The 18,521-nt window shown below is 45.4% G+C and overlaps 1 protein-coding gene across 1 annotated transcript in view; it reads right to left on the bottom strand.

Annotated features, from left to right (window-relative positions):
• Positions 1-97: 97 nt before the first annotated feature.
• LOC121551758 (serine/threonine-protein kinase WNK4-like) overlaps positions 98-18,521 on the bottom strand; it is a 58,144-nt gene continuing 39,720 nt past the window's right edge. The window contains exons 5-11 of the mRNA XM_045218025.1: positions 5,076-5,164; positions 4,060-4,279; positions 3,501-3,915; positions 2,283-2,482; positions 1,942-2,012; positions 653-779; positions 98-489 (exon numbers count right to left, since the gene is read on the bottom strand). Of these exons, the coding sequence (XP_045073960.1) occupies positions 313-489; positions 653-779; positions 1,942-2,012; positions 2,283-2,482; positions 3,501-3,915; positions 4,060-4,279; positions 5,076-5,164 (1,299 nt within the window). The 3' untranslated portion in view covers positions 98-312. The remainder of the gene's footprint in view (positions 490-652; positions 780-1,941; positions 2,013-2,282; positions 2,483-3,500; positions 3,916-4,059; positions 4,280-5,075; positions 5,165-18,521) is intronic.

Genomic DNA, 18,521 nt, shown 5'->3' with positions numbered 1-18,521 from the left:
TGAGCAACTGCTATGAAGTATTAACAACTAGAGAAATGTTCCCCCATGACTGGGGAATATTCAATCAAAACTGTTAACCGTGCGTTCCCATGGCCAAGGCAAAACAACATTATTTCCAAAACTGTGAGAGATCTTGCTGGAATCCATGGTCAGTTTCACTTCCTTTCACAGTAAACACGATTTCATTGATTGGATAATTAGATGTTATATTCTCAAGGAGCAAGCATAGTGTTCTTCTGTGTTATCTGGGACGTTATGGTTCTGGTTGAAAAATGCCCGATGTTTTGTAACACTGGATGTGCTTACAGTAGCTCAGTGGATAAGAATTAGTTGAGCTGACAATACGTGCACACACACACACAGTGCGCTCACCATGACAGCAGCAATGTCCTCTGGGTTGTCTCCGTCCAGGTCAAACTTAAAGGTCACCATCTTACTGTTGTGAGTCTGGAGCTGACACTCCACCACACGGTCCACTTTGTCAGACAACTGGAAGGACAGGAGAAAAACAAGTGTTTATCCACAGAACATGTAGCCATTTGACAAGACCAAGGATGAGTTGGATTGCAATCATCTTTGTATGTGATAAAATAATCACAACTGCTAACTGACAGACAGAGAGACAGAGAAACAGACAGATGGCCAGACAGACCCCAGTGATTCGTAGGCGTGAGCGGGCTCTCCTCCTGAAGAGCTTGGTACCGGTACGTTTGTTGGCACTCTTTTCTGATAGGCCCTCATTGCCATCACTCAAGCCTGACGTCACATCAGAGGCATAGCTGTGGGGATAATCAGGAAGTGGGTTATGACAGCTGCCCAGGAGACGTAACACTGTGTCCTTTTGATATTGATAATACTAACTATTGCTATAAGAACAACTACTCTACTACCACTACAATTTGGACTACTAGAACTTGCAGTACCAATACAACTACTACTACTGAAAGTACAACTACTACTACTACTACATTTTAGTCATTTAGCAGACGCTCTTATCCAGAGCGACTTACAGTTAGTGCCTACATCTTTTTTATTTTTTTTTCATACTGGTCCCCCGTGGGAATCGAACCCACAACCCTGGCGTTGCAAGCGCCATGCTCTACCAACTGAGCTACACGGGACTACTAATGTCTAATCTAATACTTCTAGTCTTATTTCTACTACACTACTAATAATGAACTGGTTACTAATGAGGCTGTTGTGTATGACCAAATTAATGGGTTATTTCCATCCCACCCAGCTCCCAGAAGGAAAAGCCTATTAAGGCCATTTGACCCCCCACCCGCCCCCCCCGCCCCACCCACCCCTGACACCATTATGGATTACAGTCAGAAAGGCACCTGAAGGGAAGGAAGTGCTCTGATGCCTCTCGCTCCACCTTCGCTCTAATTGCACACAGGAAATGAGGTGATTGGGGAGCGGGGGGAGGATGGGGGAGAGAGAGTGTGTGTTGGTGTGTGTTAGGTGAGTCACACAGTAGAAAGGGAAGCACACTCCAACGGAGCGCTTTCAGCAGACATTCACGTGGCATCATTCATCAAAGTGTTGTTCGTCAGACTCGCTGGCTATTTCCCATGGGGATAGAGAACCACAAACAGGCTCTATAAATTATCCCCTTCAAGTTCACACACACCTGTTGTGTTTTAATGGATACTACCGGAATTGTGTGTTAACTGCACGGATACCCATTAGACAGAGAAGTAGTCCATTCTAGTTTAAAGCAGCAAAGGGGTCGTATAGTAGTTGTATACTTCTATAGTGTATTTTAAATGTTTGTTCTTTTGTTGGGCCTTTGTTGTCTTGAACTCTTGAACGCAACACTGCCATCCACACCTACATTACACTTAGATACTGGGCATAAGGTGTGCGGGGCAGGCCTTTCTTTATACCCTGAACAACATCCCCATCATGGAAGAGGGGTGTTACATGTGTTTGGGTTACCTGTCGACAGGAGAAGCGAAACCACTGGCGTTTCCTGACTGGGGCATGGTAGTGTTGGATACAGCGATACTCTGGGGGAGGGACAGAGGGTCAGTCAGAATAGCCTGTTGAGGTAGGGCGCTAAAATTCTGGGTATTAATGGCTTATCCACTCATCAGTCTAATCATAGACACATATCCCTGCTATATAACTAGTAGGGCCCAGAAACGTTCCTGGTAAGGTGTTGTGTAAGAGTCATAACTGGATATAACAGGTTTTATAAGAAGATAATGAATATTTTGACTGTTGAGCTCTACAGCCATAGAAATATAAACCTCAAGACCTTCATACAGGCCACCCACCGAGGGGAAGCGGAGAGCCGGAATTGGTGGAGCGTCAGGTGGAGGAGCCTTGATGGCCAGGGTCTCGATGCGAGGGGTCTCCAGAGGCAATGGAACAGGAGTGGTGGAGGAAGGGGCGGAGTTAACAGGAGGTTTGAGAGGGGAATCCCCGGGATCCTGGAAGCCAGAGGAGCTCAGGTAACCGTCCATCTCGCAGTCGGCTGCCATGGCGACAACAGGGTTAAAGGAAGGGAAGGGGGAGGGAAGAGCCAGACAGGCGTTAACATGTTTTCAATCTCTTCTTTATGTCATGTACCACTGACTGTGTTCAACATATACTGTATAAGTTAGTCTTGTCTGGAAATAATGTATACAGAATGTTTCTTGTTAATGAAAAAAAATTCCTAACGTCCTGAGGGAGGGGTCCTTTTTGGGCTCCACTAACAGGCACTGTGAGGGACGGCTACATGGATTAGCAGGGCTCGAGGGTAACCACAACAAATGGACAGAGGCACAACTGCAAAGGATTAGCCTACTTCAGAGATATATAAAAAACACATGAGATCTACACAGGGCTATGTAGCACGTGCCCTGGCCAAAGTCTGTTAAGCCAACACTTTCCAATACAACCTCCACTGATACCCCTTTAGCAGTACAGATATAAGGAAACACGTGGGTCCATGCACGCACAGTGCAGCTGTGATACTGTAATACCGAATTCAGGGCATGAGCATGTCAGCAATGAATGTTTGAAGCATGTTTTGGCTAAACCTTCACATATATCAGAGCATGTGCCCCAGGTACTAATCTTGAAGGTTGTGTTAATAGGGTATCTGTGTTCTATATCTTGTTTACGGTAAACTTATAGACCATGTTTATCTATATGCGTCATGCTTATAGGCCAGGCCAATGCACTTTGCATGTTGCCTAGACATGAGAAGGCTTGACTGTACATGCTGTCTGTGGGCAAATGTGTAGCTTCAGAAGCTAAGCTACGAAGCAACACAAGGTGTCTGCTATATATGACCATGTGATTACAGTATAGTGCAGTAGTTCTCCAACCTCTCCTTGGGGACCTGCAGCTAGAGCTAGCACACCTGATTCAACTAGTTAACTAATCATCAAGCCCTTGAATAGGTGAATCAGTTGAGCTAGTTCAGGGCTACAACAAAATTGTGAAACGTCTGGGGTCCCTGAGGAGAGATTTGAGAAGCACTGGTATAGTGAGTGTATCCTCACATGTGGCAGAGGAGTAGCTTGCGTGTCTGATGTTGTAGTGCTGCCGCTGGTCTGCCTCCTGCTCCTCCGTCTCTGCTGTGAAGCTGCCATTTATCCCCGAATCCACCGAGCCGTTAGCCACGGACATCACCGGCCCCGACACCGTCGGAGTGGGCGGAGTCTGGGCAGGGGGCGCCGAGACAGGGGCGGGGTTGGGCGGTTTGATGGGAAGGGCTATTTGAGGTTTGGGGGCGGGCGGTTCTGGCTCGGGGGCCAGCTCTGGTTCTTCCTCAATGACAGCTTCCTGTTGTTGGCGCAGGGCCTCCTCGGCCATCCGGCGCTGCTTCTCCCGCTGCCGCTTGATGGCGGTGGCGCGGTCCCGGATGGCTTTGGCCACCAGCTTGTAGTCTGCCTCACAGACGAAGCCCAGCACCACCTGGGGGGAGGGGAGGGAGAGGGAAGGAAAGGGGGGTGGTGAGGGAGAAGGTTAGGGAGAGGGAGAGGGGGAGAGCAATCAGTGAACTTGACACTTGAGATCCACAAAATGTGAAAGGGGTCCGGAAATCCATCAACAACCCACCATCTCCTGGGCCACCTCCTCGGGCACGTCCTTGTAGAGTTCGAACAGGAACTCGATGGCGTTGTTGTCCTTGTACTTCCCATGCAGCTTCTTGGTGTCGTCCATACGCAGCCACAGCTTCAGGCCAGACTTCACCGTGTCGTCCTCCTCCGCCAGCTCAACATGGACGCCATTGTTCTCCTTGAAGAAGGTGTGTTCCAGCAGGTCCTGGATGGTGTACCTGGAGAGGCCAGGGAGAAAGGAGGGGGGAACTTACACTGTTTTCTTAGTTTTATAATCCATTTAATTAAAATGTATTTTCTCAGTCTGTTCTTTTTATAGTCATTAACTAAACATGGGGGAAAAAACAGAATTTTACTCTACGTGGGTGGATGTGTTGAGTCAGACTCAGTACCACTTTAGACTATTGACACACAGCCAAAGGAGAGAGATGGATAGGTGTGTAATGTAATTTGCCCCAATTTAACAACAGGTCAGGTATCATCTCATTGGACCCCCAGGTGGCCTGATACCTGACACCATTAACGATGGTCGATGTGTGTGTCACCCAGTTCCCTCGCCATAGTAATGTGGCAACATTTGAATTGTGTCTGAAGTTATTTCTCACTGTTATTTTTAGCTCACAACATCATGATTTGATTTGATCAATGCTTTGAAAGAGAATGAGGCTGAAGAAACAAAGAAAAGCTCATTTAATCATAAAACTGTTATCTTCAGGAGATTTACACAGTTGTTGACTGAGACCAATACAATTGATTTTGTTTCAATGTCAGTGCCCTGAGATTAATGTTGGAGAGCGAGTGACTAAGAGTCTAGACAAACTAGCTTGACGGGTATAATATCCTTTGTCTAGGAGGAAAAAACTGCCTGTCTAATGTTTGCACACATAAGAATAGACACACACACTTCAACCTAGAATGTATCCAACATTTGATACCACACCACCACAGTGACAGGCTGAAAGAGGATGTGAGGTAAGGAGGTGAGTAAAGATAATTCCTATCTGATTACTCTACCTCTGGTCTGTATTTATGCGGATGCATCCCTCTATGATCTCTTTCAACTCAGGGACTTTTACTTTGAAGAAGCTGTCCGGCTTAATTCCCTGTGAGGAGAAAGAAGGAGAGGGGAAAATAGGAACGGTTAGATATGTCACAGATGTCAATCACTCCACCATATAAGAAGGGGGAGGAAAGAGGTGAACGGGACACGTGTGACAAAGCCATTTGGGAGAGGAGGGGACTGACGCAGGCAGAAGGACTCCTGAAGCAGAGTATGTGAGCAGAGCGAGGAGTGGAGCGTGCCCAATTTGACTGGAGTGCGGAACGAGATTCCCAAAGGCTGGAGCTTCGGCCTTCTCGCCCACTCCAATTTTCGCTCCAATAGCTCTCACTTCACAAGCTCAGGGCATACCCGGCCCAGCATGCATTTGTAGTCTACTTGGGCGCTACACTAGCCCCTTGCTTTAGCTACTGTCATGGAGTTCACTAAATATTTTCATAAAGAAACTGATAAAACACACAGGTGCAAAATCAAGGTGACTTACAAAGATGAGGACCAAGAGAGGGAGTTCGGTGATGTAGTGTCCACAACTAAAGAATCATTGTGGAATCTGAAAAGACACATATCCCGAAAGCATGATGGTGTAGGCTACTTACAACGTGCACATGCTAAAAGAAAGGAACGAGGTGGGTAGCTAATTAAGTGTGTCATTGTAGCAAAGTACTTATAAACAAAAAATCAGATCTCTTAAAAGTTTCCTTCATTTTTGTTCTATTATCTATACAATAGGCCATAATTGAATTTGGCCCAATAGGCCTGGCATATTCCAACTTTCAAGTAGCTTTCAGTTTTGATTGGGTTATTTTGCTTAAAAACCTTTATTTATTTTTATTTTTTACTACGCATCCCTGCCCAGTCTGGCAAGAGTGGCCAAAGGGGTGTTTAGCTTCCCCAGTGGCTCTGCAAGCGCAGAGAGAATATTATCCGCTGCTGGCCTGCTCTCCAGGCACCATGGCATGAGCCTGAAGCCACAGACTCTGTCCAAACTCGGGTTTCTAAAAATGTGTATTTCATTCTAATTATAAACTGGGTGATTCGAGCCCTGAATGCTGATTGGCTGACAGCTGTGGTATATCAGACCATATACCACGGGTATGACAAAACATGTATTTTTACTGCTCTAATTATGTTGGTAACCAGTTTATAATAGCAATAAGGCACCTCGGGGGTTTGTGGTATATGGCCAATATACCACGGCTAAGGGCTGTATCCAAGCACTCCGCTTTGTGTCGTGCATAAGAACAGTCCTTAGCCGTGGTATTTTGGCCATATACCACACCTCCTCGTGCCTTATTACTTAAGTAAGTCACAGCCTATATGCGCAATTTATAGACTATAATTATTTAATACAACGAAATGCAGAGCGCTTAATGTCCCTGACTCCCTACCAGCCTAGTGTGTCACACTTGCAAATGCTTCACAATGTATTTCTTTGTAGGCTATAGCCTTGAAATAATTGAAATAATATAGCCTAAATAATTCATTTTCGTTCCTTCTTAGGCTCCCTGTCTGGCTTCTGACCTATGTAGAGTGTTTATATGCTGTTTAATATGACATGTAGCCTATTCGAACTGATGAGCACATCTTACATTCACCTTTTCATGTTTACTAAAATACTTTTCATTCAAATCATATGGTTTGGCTTCAATACTTCAAAACCAAATGGTAGGTCCAGGTAGTCACAAAAATAGATGGGTGTTGGTTAAAATGTGATTTTAATTAATGGAGCGAATTTGGAGTGGCAGTTTTTTTTTCTGTGAGCGCAGAGCGGTTTTTAGTGGAGCGGTTGGAAAGCACCGCTCAATGAGCGATGAGCGGGATAGCCGGCTGCTCAACTCTGCTCACATACTCTGTCCTGAAGGAGCCAGGGTGATAAGGGAGTGAGGAGTGAGGAGTGAGGGACAATGTGGAGGTTATTCCCTAGCCTGCCCTGCACCACTATGAGTACTTTATAAGTGTGTCTCTATGCTTCAGACACAGGAGATGTACATCCTCTATTCACATTGGTAGATCTCCAGGGCGGAATACCTCTAAATATGAAATATATATATATATATTATAAATATATAAATGGAGTTAAAGGTTTAGTTGTCATCGGCAACTTTAGGTTGTGTTGTCATCGGTAACAGTTGCCCGGACACCCTGCCCAAGAGCACAATGTAAAAAAAAACTGTGGCCCATAGTTCAAGGGTGTTCCTGTCAGAGACATTCTCTGTGGGCCATCGTCAATGAGTTCGGACATAATGGAGCATGGCTGTGCACACAAACAAACACAAACAAATGCACGCATGAACACACACACACACACAAAGAGCAGGGTTTGACTGTGTCCCAACCCGTTCACTGTTTGGTTTCTCTCTGAGTTCTACGGGCAGTTAGAATTAAAGTTTGAATGGGGTGAGAGAGTGGTGGTGTGTGTAAGAGTATTGCGGTGTTAGCCTGTTAGCTAATGATTTTGTACACAAGCACTCCGGTCATGATGCATAATGTCCAAACCCATCCAGAGCACACAGGTCTGTGTGGGTGCAGAGCACCAAGTACTAATAACCATGTGGTTTCCTAAAGGGCAGTTAGCTCATAGCTCATGTTTATTTGGTTTAGACACAAATGTTGGGTGACATAATACACAATGTACCAAAGGGGATACAGGCTTAAGTGGTGAGTATAACAGGTGTCCATACAGTAGCTGTCGTGACCAGATACAAATAAAGTGAGACTTCCTATGGGGCTGTTAGCTAATAGCTAATGTAGCATGAGCGTGAATACCAAGCAGCACTCAGATACTCATTACATAGTAGCCTGCGTGGCGGTGAATACAATGAATGGGTCACACAGGTGAATGGGATACTTCCTGTAAGGCTGTGTTTTAATGCTTAGTGGTGATGCATGGCCAATACGCTCTTTAGGTTTATGAGGTAACTATCACCAGACACAGCGCAGGGAGTTCAGGTAGGGTGAGAGAAACAAGCAACAGGGCTGTGTCATACTGAACAATCTGCACAAACAAACACATTCACACACTATAAAGCCAATTTCACACACAGAACCACACACGTATACAGACACGGCCACATCACTAGACCACAGGTCTGTTCTATGAAAGGATGGGAAACGTGGTGTGGGTGGAAAGAGGATAAACGCTTCAAGAAGAGGTATTACCACAAGAAACGATTGAGTCATTCTCCCCTTTGAAGCTTTATGAACAGAACACGTCTGTCTAGCAGAAGAGATAACATGTTTCATTGAGGAGATAAGACTCCCCGACAGAGAAACAGACCCACTATTTCACAGTCTGTCGCCTCCATGGCCTCAACAGATTAAACAAGGCCTGGAGTGTCAAGGTCTGGAGTTACCGAGTGGAAAAGTGAGGTAAACCTCCTCCATGTAAAATTTACGAGGCGGAAAAAGAAAGATGACGGCAACGAGAAACGAAATGGGAAGCCTGGTCTTCGTTTATCACACACACACACACACACACACCCACACCCACACACACTCAGAGGCCTAATCATTTAACACAGAGCACACTTGATCACAATGTTTTCAGCAAAAGGAACCTGTCCACACAAATTGAGTGTTGTAATGCAGCTTGTTTTTTATTACATAACTAAAAAAAGACTATAAAAGACTATGTGAGATTATATTGGATTAAAGAACACAGTGGCATATTTGTGGAGGAACTTTAAGTTGCTCAACCGGTTCCATGTGAAGAATAGCGTGAAATACGTAGCAGTAAAAATACAAAATTAGAGATGACTAGTGAGATTGGACAAATGTGTTTTTTTTCCGGTGGCGACGACAGTGGCCCCAAATGCTTCTCTTTTCCCACTAACGTGAGGGGAGGCAGCGGGACTTATTAACGGAAAATCAACTCCATGTCGCAGGAGTGTCAGGGGAGGTGTCTCGCGGTGTCTGTCAACACCACTACGGTGGAAAGTCCAGACCACGCCCCTCAAGTGGATTTACTGGAGGAATACCAGGATCTGCATCAGGTTTTTTCTCCTCATCGCCCCCCAATCATCCCTCCGTTCCGTATCATCGCGCCAGTGGTGTGGGACATGGACGCCAACATACGGCAGGCCCTGCGTATGGAACCAGCACCTGCACAGTTCCCAAAGAACCGCGCCTACGTGCCCACGGGTGTGCGGGACCGCCTCCTTACATGGGCGCACACGGCAACGGTGTCGGGTCATCCTGGGATAGGCCGTATCATCGCCTGCCTGACTGAGAAGTCCATCTGTGCCCAGTCAAAGACACCCAGACCCCTCCCTTATGGAAAGCTCCTTCCCCTTCCGGATCCACAACGACCTTGCTCTCACCTCTCGGTGGACTTTGTCACTGACCGTCCCCCCTCCCAGGGGAACACCACCGTTGTGGACCGGTTTTCCAAAGCTTGTTGCCTCCTTCCTCTGCCTGGGCTCCCGTCGGCCATGCAAACCGCGGAGGCTCTTTTTACGCACGTCTTCCGGCACTACGGGATCCCGGAGGACATTGTGTCAGACCGTGGCCCTCAGTTCACCTCACGCATATGAAAAGCACTCATGGAACGCCTGGGGGTCACGGTCAATCTCACCTCCGGGTACCGTCCTCAAGCTAATGGGCAGGTGGAGAGGGTCAATCAGGAGGTGGGCAGGTTCCTGAGACGTTACTGTCAGGACCGGCCGGGGGAGTGGGCGGATTTTCTACCTTGGGCTGAGTACACACAGAACTCCCTCCACCACCCCTCCACTAACCTCACTCCTTTCCAGTGTGTGTTGGGGTATCAGCCGGCCCTGGCACCTTGGCATCTGAGCCAGACCGAGGCCCCTGCGGTGGACCAGTGGTTTCGCCGCGCTGAGGAGATCTGGAACGCTGCGCACACTCATCTGCAGCGGGCTGTGCGTCGGCACAAGGAACAGGCCGACCGCCACCGCAGTGAGGCGCCTGTTTTCTCTCCAGGCGACCGGGTATAGTGCTCCACCCGGAACCTGCCCCTCCGCCAGCCCTGCCGGAAGCTGAGCCCGCGGTTTGTGGGGCCGTTTAAAGTCCTGAGGAGGGTTAATGAGGTAACGTACCATTTGCAACTCCCTGCTGAGTACTGCATTAACCTGACTTTTCATGCGTCTCAGGCCAGTGGTGCCTGGTTTGACCCAGGCTTGACCCAGTGACGCCCTGCCTCCTCCTCTGGACATCGAGGGAAGTCCGGCGTACTTGGTCCGTGAAGTCCTGGATTTGAGGCGTCGGTCGGGGCGTCTCCAGTACCTCATCGACTGGGAGGGGTACGGCCCAGAGGAGCGGTGCTGGGTTCCTGCGGTGGAGATCCTAGACGCTACGCTGAACAGGGATTTTCACCATCTGCGCCCTGACCGACCCGCACCGCGTCCCTGTGGTCGTCCCCGAGGCCGGTGTCGTCCCGCTGCTGGGGGGTATTGTCACGGATCTCCCCGGTGCTGCTGCTCATTCCGTTCACCAGCTCCAGAGGTCTACGTCACCGGCCTTCTAGGTGTCACTGAACTAGATCATTACCACCAACGCCGGACTGTCTTGTCTCATTACGCACACCTGGTTCCCATTCCCCCTGATTAGTATGTGTATATACAGTGGGGAGAACAAGTATTTGATACACTGCCGATTTTGCAGGTTTTCCTACTTACAAAGCATGTAGAGGTCTGTAATTTTTATCATATTGTATGATTTTTAAGTAATTAATTTGCATTTTATTGCATGACATAAGTATTTGATCACCTACCAACCAGTAAGAATTCCGGCTCTCACAGACCTGTTAGTTTTTCTTTAAGAAGCCCTCCTGTTTTCCACTCACTACCTGTATTAACTGCACCTGTTTGAACTCGTTACCTGTATAAAAGACACCTGTCCACACACTCAATCAAACAGACTCCAACCTCTCCACAATGGCCAAGACCAGAGAGCTGTGTAAGGACATCAGGGATAAAATTGTAGACCTGCACAAGGCTGGGATGGGCTACAGGACAATAGGCAAGCAGCTTGGTGAGAAGGCAACAACTGTTGGCGCAATTATTAGAAAATGGAAGAAGTTCAAGATGACGGTCAATCATCCTCGGTCTGGGGCTCCATGGAAGATCTCACCTCGTGGGGCATTAATGATCATGAGGAAGGTGAGGGATCAGCCCAGAACTACACGGCAGGACCTGGTCAATGACCTGAAGAGAGCTGGGACCACAGTCTCAAAGAAAACCATTAGTAACACACTACGCCGTCAAGGATTAAAATCCTGCAGCGCACGCAAGGTCCCCCTGCTCAAGCCAGCGCATGTCCAGGCCCATCTGAAGTTTGCCAATGACCATCTGGATGATCCAGAGGAGGAATGGGAGAAGGTCATGTGGTCTGATGAGACAAAAATAGAGCTTTTTGGTCTAAACTCCACTCGCCGTGTTTGGAGGAAGAAGAAGGATGAGAACAACCCCAAGAACACCATCCCAACTGTGAAGCATGGAGGTGGAAACATCATTCTTTGGGGATGCTTTTCTGCAAAGGGGACAGGACGACTGCACCGTATTGAGGGGAGGATGGATGGGACCATGTATCGCGAGATCTTGGCCAACAACCTCCTTGCCTCAGTAAGAGCATTGAAGATGGGTCGTGGCTGTGTCTTCCAGCATGACAACGACCCGAAACACACAGCCAGGGCAACTAAGGAGTGGCTCCGTAAGAAGCATCTCAAGGTCCTGGAGTGGCCTAGCCAGTCTCCAGACCTGAACCCAATAGAAAATCTTTGGAGGGAGCTGAAAGTCCGTATTGCCCAGCAACAGCCCCGAAACCTGAAGGATCTGGAGAAGGTCTGTATGGAGGAGTGGGCCAAAATCCCTGCTGCAGTGTGTGCAAACCTGGTCAAGACCTACAGGAAAAGTATGATCTCTGTAATTGCAAACAAAGGTTTCTGTACCAAATATTAAGTTATGCTTTTCTGGTGTATCAAATACTTATGTCATGCAATAAAATGCAAATTAATTACTTAAAAATCATACAATGTGATTTTCTGGATTTTTGTTTTAGATTCCGTCTCTCACAGTTGAAGTGTACCTATGATAAAAAATTACAGACCTCTACATGCTTTGTAAGTAGGAAAACCTGCAAAATCGGCAGTGTATCAAATACTTGTTCTCCCCACTGTATGTGCCCTCTGTTCCCCATTGTCCTTGTCGATAATTGTCCCATGTCCGTTGGTCTCGTGAGTACTTTGTATTACGGGTTACATACCGTGGAATTGTGCTCTTGTTATTACAGGTCTCGTCCCGTGTATTATTTAGAGGTTTACACCTCGCTCTTTTGTTTGGGTTACATCCCTGTGTTATAAATATATATACACGTGTTTGTTTTGGGCTTCGTCCCCGTCGTTGTTCATGACGTACCTTGTGTTGGGTAGAGAAAATAAAACCCCTATTACATATTCCTGCGCCTGTCTCCTATCATTATACAACGTGATACTCCTCTAATTCTCTGGTGTTATCCGAGCAGATAATGGCAGCGTTTAACTACGTAAGAGAAAAAGGAAGGGAAAATACATAACAAAACAAACAAGACATTCAAAGCAACAAAAATAGAGAGAAAAAAATAGCTAAATGGTCTCCATCTAAATGGCTGATATGAAAAACATCTGAAGATGTGAATAAACCCTTCAGTCTTTAGAGAGGCTTAGGTAGGAGTCACAGAGCGTGCTCTGTACAGTGGCTTTTGTTGGTCGGTGACATCAACCCAACATCTCCCCAACGTCCTGACCCACCGAGACTCTGAGGTGTGCTGAGGACATGAAGTCCTGAGATACAGAGCTAACCACTCCCACCATCTTGTCAATGGAAAATAAGCAGTCTGTTTCTCTCATACACACACACACACACACACAAGCAGACACACACAGGAAGTCTCCAAACGCTTACCACAGAAACCTGAATGAATAGAATGAATGAATACTCTGTTTTTAGAATAGAGAGAGGGAAAGAGTGAGACAGGGAGATGAGTTGAAGATGGAAAAAAACTGGAGGATATTGTCTTCTGGGAGACAGACATCATAATGGACGCTTTCTCTAATCCAATCTCCATGGCATGGCAAGTACAATGTCAAACTGAACGTTCATGAGAGATGATGGGTCTCTTGATTAGGGCCCCAAACCTCGCTTCCATATAGTGCAATTGGTAAAATTACACTATTGAATATTTTGCATCAGATTTGGATAGGAATATTTATCTCTCTCTCTCTCTCTCTCTCTCTCTCTCTCTCTGACAAATGTCCTCCATAATACCCACTGACAGCAAACAAATCATCCTAATCACGCAAATGAGCTTTCCAAGAACACCAATGTTTTAGGTGGAGAAAACACAGAAGCACTGATGGGTGGATACAGAACATAAGCATGTTGTCCCCGTCCAGCTAGATATACTTTGAAGAGGATTGACTTAATTACCTCTACAATTTGGAGTTAACACACAAACTCAAATTCAACACACACAAACAGTGAGAGCACCTTGTGTATTGAGAGAGATGAGAAGGCTCCACTTTCCACTGTGCTATGGCTTACTGACTTCTAGCACTCAGAAAGCCCTTTGAAAAATGCCTTGATGTGGATGCTTTAATCTTCTCACGTAAAATAAAGTCTTTTTTTCAGGACTATAACAATCAAATTGAAAAAGTTATTGTGCTACTGGCTTTTTGAATACAAAGCTTACAGGCTGGCTCCCTGCTGCCAGCCTGTAAGCTTTGTATTAAAAAAGGGTATAATGCTAGTGGTTCGTAGGCCGAAACTAGAGTTGAACCATAATTGAAACCAGAGTCAGGGAAACGTATGTACATGTATGGAACATGTGTGGGAGGATATGGGCCACAGGTTTGTGTACACGTGTACACGCGTGTTCCTTATAACATGATTCAATCACACAGACTCTAGTTTGCCTGAGACGGATAGCATTAATTATGTCAATTACACGCCTACTCTAATTATGCACACATGCACAAATGTGCACACACATAGAGAGAGACAGACAGACAGAGACACAAAGACAGAGAGAGATAGAGAGACAAGAGACAGCGAGAGACAGAGACAGCGAGAGACAGAGACAGCGAGACAGAGACAGCGAGACAGAGAGAGATAGACAGAGAGAGAGAGATAGACAGAGAGAGACAGAGACAGCGAGACAGAGAGACAGAGACAGCGAGACAGAGACAGAGACAGCGAGACAGAGACAGAGATATAGACAGAGAGAGAGATAGACAGAGAGAGAGAGAGAGACAGAGAGAGAGACAGACAGAGAGAGATAGACAGAGAGAGAGAGACAGACAGAGAGATAGACAGAGAGAGAGATAGACAGAGAGAGAGAGAGACAGAGAGAGATAGACAGACAGAGAGAGAGATAGACAGACAGAGAGATAGACAAACAGACAGAGACAGAGACAGAGATAGACAGACAGACAGAGAGAGACAGACAGACAGACATGCAGACAGACAGACATACATACATACAGACAGACAGACAGACAGACAGACAAACAGACAGACAGACAGACAGACAGACAGACAGACAGACAGACAGACGTCTGCCTCGGGATATGACCACTAAAACAGCGAGTTTGCCTGAGATGGATAGCATTAATTATGTCAATTACATGGCTACTCTAATTATGCACACATAAGACAGAGAGAGAGAGAGAGAGAGAGAGAGAGAGGGTATAATGCTATCAAACCCATTGCCCTATATGATTGTGAGGTCTGAGGTCCACTCACCAACCAAGAATTGACAAAATGGGACAAACACCCAATTGAGACTCTGCATGCAGAAGTCTGCAAAAATATACTTTGTGTACAATGCAAAACCCCAAACAATGCATGCAGAGCAGAATTAGGACTATACCCACTAGTTATCAAAATCAAGAAAAGAGCTGTTCAATTCTACAACCACCTAAAAGGAAGCGATGCCCACACATTCCACCACAAAGCCCTCACCTACAGAGAGATGAACTTAGAGAAGAGTCCCTCAGCCAGCTGGTTCTGGGGCTCTGTCCACAAACACAAACAGAGCCCCAGGACAGCAACACAATTAGACCCAACCAAATCATGAGAAAACAAAAATATAATTACTTGACACATTGGAAAGAATTAACAAAAAAACTGCAAATTAGAACGCTATTTGGCGCTAAACAGAGAGTACACAGTGGCAGAATACCTGACTCCTGTGACTGACCCAAAATTAAGGAAAGTTTTGACTATGTACAGACTCAGTAAGTATAGCCTTGCTATTGAGAGCGGCCGCCGTCGGCAGACCTGGCTCTCAAGAGAAGACAGGCTATGTGCACACTGCCCACAAAATGAGGTGGAAACTGAGCTGCACTTCCTAACCTCATGCTAAATGTATGACCATATTAGAGACACATATTTCCCTCAGATTACACAGACCCAAAGAATTCCATAACAAATCAAATTTTGATAAACTCCCATATCTATTGGGTGAAATATCACAGTGTGCAATCACAGCAGCAAGATTTGTGACCTGTTGCCACAAGAAAAGGGCAACCAGTGAAGAACAAACACCATTGTAAATCAAACGGATATATGTTTATTTATTTTCCTCTTGTACTTTAACTATCTGCACATTGTTACAACACTGTATATAGCCATAATATGACATTTGAAATGTCTCTGTTCCTTTCGAACTTTTGTTAGTGTAATGTTTACTGTTAATTTTTTATTGTTTATTTCACTTTTGTTTATTATCTATTTCACTTGCTTTGGCAATTTAAACATGTTTCCCATGCCAATAAATCCCTTTGAATTGAACTGAGAGACAGAGAGAGAGAGAGACAGAGAGAGAGAGACAGAGAGACAGAGACAGAGAGACAGAGAGAGCTCCTTCTATGGTTGTTTCTCACACTCGTAGTCTTTTTCTCTTTGAGAGGGGTCTGTATGGTCTGCCTAGGGAGATGACCACTAAAACAGCCAGTTGGCCTGAGTCGGATAGCATTAATTATGTAAATTACACGGCTACTCTAATTATGCACCCATGACAGAGAGAGACAGAGAGAGAGAGAAATAGAGAGAGAGAGACAGTTATAAGCATTGGGAGAAAAACCCAATAGAAAATCTACATACAGAATTCTGCAGAATTATCCTAAATTTCCAAAAGAAAGTACCAAATAATGCATGCAGAGCGGAACTCGGACACTAAAATGTTGGCACCATTTGAAATTAAGCCCCAAAACACCCTTATAATTCAAAGCACTGGAAACCCAAGAGCTGAACCCTTAAAATAGTCCTGTATGTCAGCTGTTAAAAACACTAAACAACACTATTATCCAAACACACAGGAAAATCAATCAAATTGTTACAAAAATGAAAACCTCCTACTTGACAAATAGGGAAAATGAAACAAAAACACAGAATAAACTAAATTGCTATTTGGCCATCAAAAGAGAATACAAATGGGCAGAATATCTCTACACTGTCAGAGACAGATCCTGACCAAATACAGGCTCAGCGACCAGCAATTGGCTATAGAAAAAGGGAGACATAAAAAGACATGGCTACCCAAAGAGGAGAGTCTATGTGGTCACTGCACGACAGGGGAGGTAGAGACAGAGATGCACCTTTTCCTCTACTGTGAGAAATACTCCCAAATAAGAATATATATATATATATATTTTAATCAATTCCCAACTTCTGTGCATTTACTAATAACATAAAGCTGGGAATTATCCTGGTTGAGGAAAAAAAACAAATATTACTGCCAGATATGTTTAGTAGCCTGAGGGACATCCCATGACCATTAATTCCTTGAAATATTTACATTGTATACAACTTACAAGTAATACATAATGTAACCATCATCCATGTACATTTTGTTGTACATTTTGTGCCATTCTTTCTTTTTCTTTTTTATAATCGTATTTTTACTTAATTAAATGTACTGACCGAAGATTACACAATACAACAGCAGTAGTGTTGTACCTGTATACAGTGAGGGAAAAAAGTATTTGATCCCCTGCTGATTTTGTATGTTTGCCCACTGACAAAGAAATGATCAGTCTATAATTTTAATGGTAGGTTTATTTGAACAGTGAGAGACAGAATAACAACAAAAAAATCCAGAAAAACGCATGTCAAAAATTTTATAAATTGATTTGCATTTTAATGAGGGAAATAAGTATTTGACCCCTCTGCAAAACATGATTTAGTACTTGGTGGCAAAACCCTTGTTGGCAATCACAGAGGTCAGACGTTTCTTGTAGTTGGCCACCAGGTTTGCACACATCTCAGGAGGGATTTTGTCCCACTCCTCTTTGCAGATCTTCTCCAAGGCATTAAGGTGTCGAGCCTGATGTTTGGCAACTCAAACCTTCACCTCCCTCCACAGATTTTCTATGGGATTATGGTCTGGAGACTGGCTAGGCCACTCCAGGACCTTAAAGTGCTTCTTCTTGAGCCACTCCTTTGTTGCCTTGGCCGTGTGTTTTGGGTCATTGTCATGCTGGAATACCCATCCACGACCCATTTTCAATGCCCTGGCTGAGGGAAGGAGGTTCTCACCCAAGATTTGACAATACATGACCCCGTCCATTGTCCCTTTGATGCGGTGAAGTTGTCCTGTCCCCTTAGCAGAAAAACACCCCCAAAGCATAATGTTTCCACCTCCATGTTTGACGGTGGGGATGGTGTTCTTGGGGTCATAGGCAGCATTCCTCCTCCTCCAAACACGGCGAGTTGAGTTGATGCCAAATAACTCGATTTTGGTCTCATTTGACCACAACACTTTCACCCAGTTCTCCTCGGAATCATTCAGATGTTCATTGGCAAACTTCAGACGGGCATATATATGTGCTTTCTTGAGCAGGGGGACCTTGCGGGCGCTGCAGGATTTCAGTCCTTCACGGCGTAGTGTGTTACCAATTATTTTCTTGGTGACTATGGTCCCAGCTGCCTTGAGATCATTGACAAGATCCTCCTGTGTAGTTCTGGGCTGATTCCTCACCGTTCTCATGATCATTGCAACTCCACGAGGTGAGATCTTGCATGGAGCACCAGGCCGAGGGAGATTGACAGTTATTTTATGTTTCTTCCATTTGCAAATAATCTTTTTACATTTTTACATTTGTCATTTAGCAGACGCTCTTTGTTGTCACCTTCTCACCAAGCTGCTTGGCGATGGTCTTGTAGCCCATTCCAGCCTTGTGTAGGTCTACAATCTTGTCCCTGACATCCTTGGAGAGCTCTTTGGTCTTGGCCATGGTGGAGAGTTTGGAATCTGATTGATTGATTGCTTCTGTGGACAGGTGTCTTTTATACAGGTAACAAGCTGAGATTAGGAGCACTCCCTTTAAGAGTGTGCTCCTAATCTCAGCTCGTTACCTGTATAAAAGACACCTGGGAGCCAGAAATCTTTCTGATTGAGAGGGGGTC

The sequence above is a fragment of the Coregonus clupeaformis genome, unplaced genomic scaffold (assembly GCF_020615455.1).
Source record: "Coregonus clupeaformis isolate EN_2021a unplaced genomic scaffold, ASM2061545v1 scaf1321, whole genome shotgun sequence".
Taxonomy (NCBI): domain Eukaryota; kingdom Metazoa; phylum Chordata; class Actinopteri; order Salmoniformes; family Salmonidae; genus Coregonus; species Coregonus clupeaformis.
This window is presented reverse-complemented; position numbering and strand designations above follow the sequence as displayed.